Consider the following 477-nt stretch of genomic DNA (forward strand, 5'->3'; position numbering starts at 1 on the left):
GTTATTTGACTAATACTTGCCTTAGGTAATGATACAGGAATATGCATCTTAATGACCTTAATCTACATTGTATTTTTTTTATACAACAGCTGAATTTATAAAGTAGAAGATAAAGTTGTGTAATTAACTTCTATAGTAATACAAAAGTTAATTACCCCTCCCCTCCCCCACCAAATTCCCTTATACAAGCTCTCTCTTTCAGGTGACCATGGCTACAAGCAAAACAAAAACCTCTCGGCAGAGGAACAAATGATCAGTCCGCTCCCTGACGTTCGTTCCATGACACTAGAACCCAAAGATAACTTCATAATTGTTGCCTGCGATGGAATCTGGAACTCACTTTCATCTCAGGAAGCCTGTGACTTTGTCTGTGAGAGGTTGAGTGAGGATACGAAGCTCTCAAAGATTTGTGAGGAGGTGAGATTCTGTACTAATTTTGTGTGGAATTTGTGAATTGTTATGATTTCACTCTGGAGC

At 38.6% G+C, this 477-nt stretch overlaps 1 protein-coding gene across 1 annotated transcript in view; it reads left to right on the plus strand.

Annotated features, from left to right (window-relative positions):
* Window positions 1-477, plus strand: part of LOC119588736 (probable protein phosphatase CG10417) — a gene marked incomplete at its 5' end in the record, with an annotated part of 18,929 nt that overhangs the window by 13,236 nt on the left and 5,216 nt on the right. The window contains 1 exon segment of the mRNA XM_037937376.1: window positions 203-417. Coding sequence (XP_037793304.1) covers window positions 203-417 — 215 coding nt within the window.

This window comes from Penaeus monodon, chromosome 24 (assembly GCF_015228065.2).
Source record: "Penaeus monodon isolate SGIC_2016 chromosome 24, NSTDA_Pmon_1, whole genome shotgun sequence".
Classification (NCBI taxonomy): Eukaryota; Metazoa; Arthropoda; class Malacostraca; order Decapoda; family Penaeidae; genus Penaeus; species Penaeus monodon.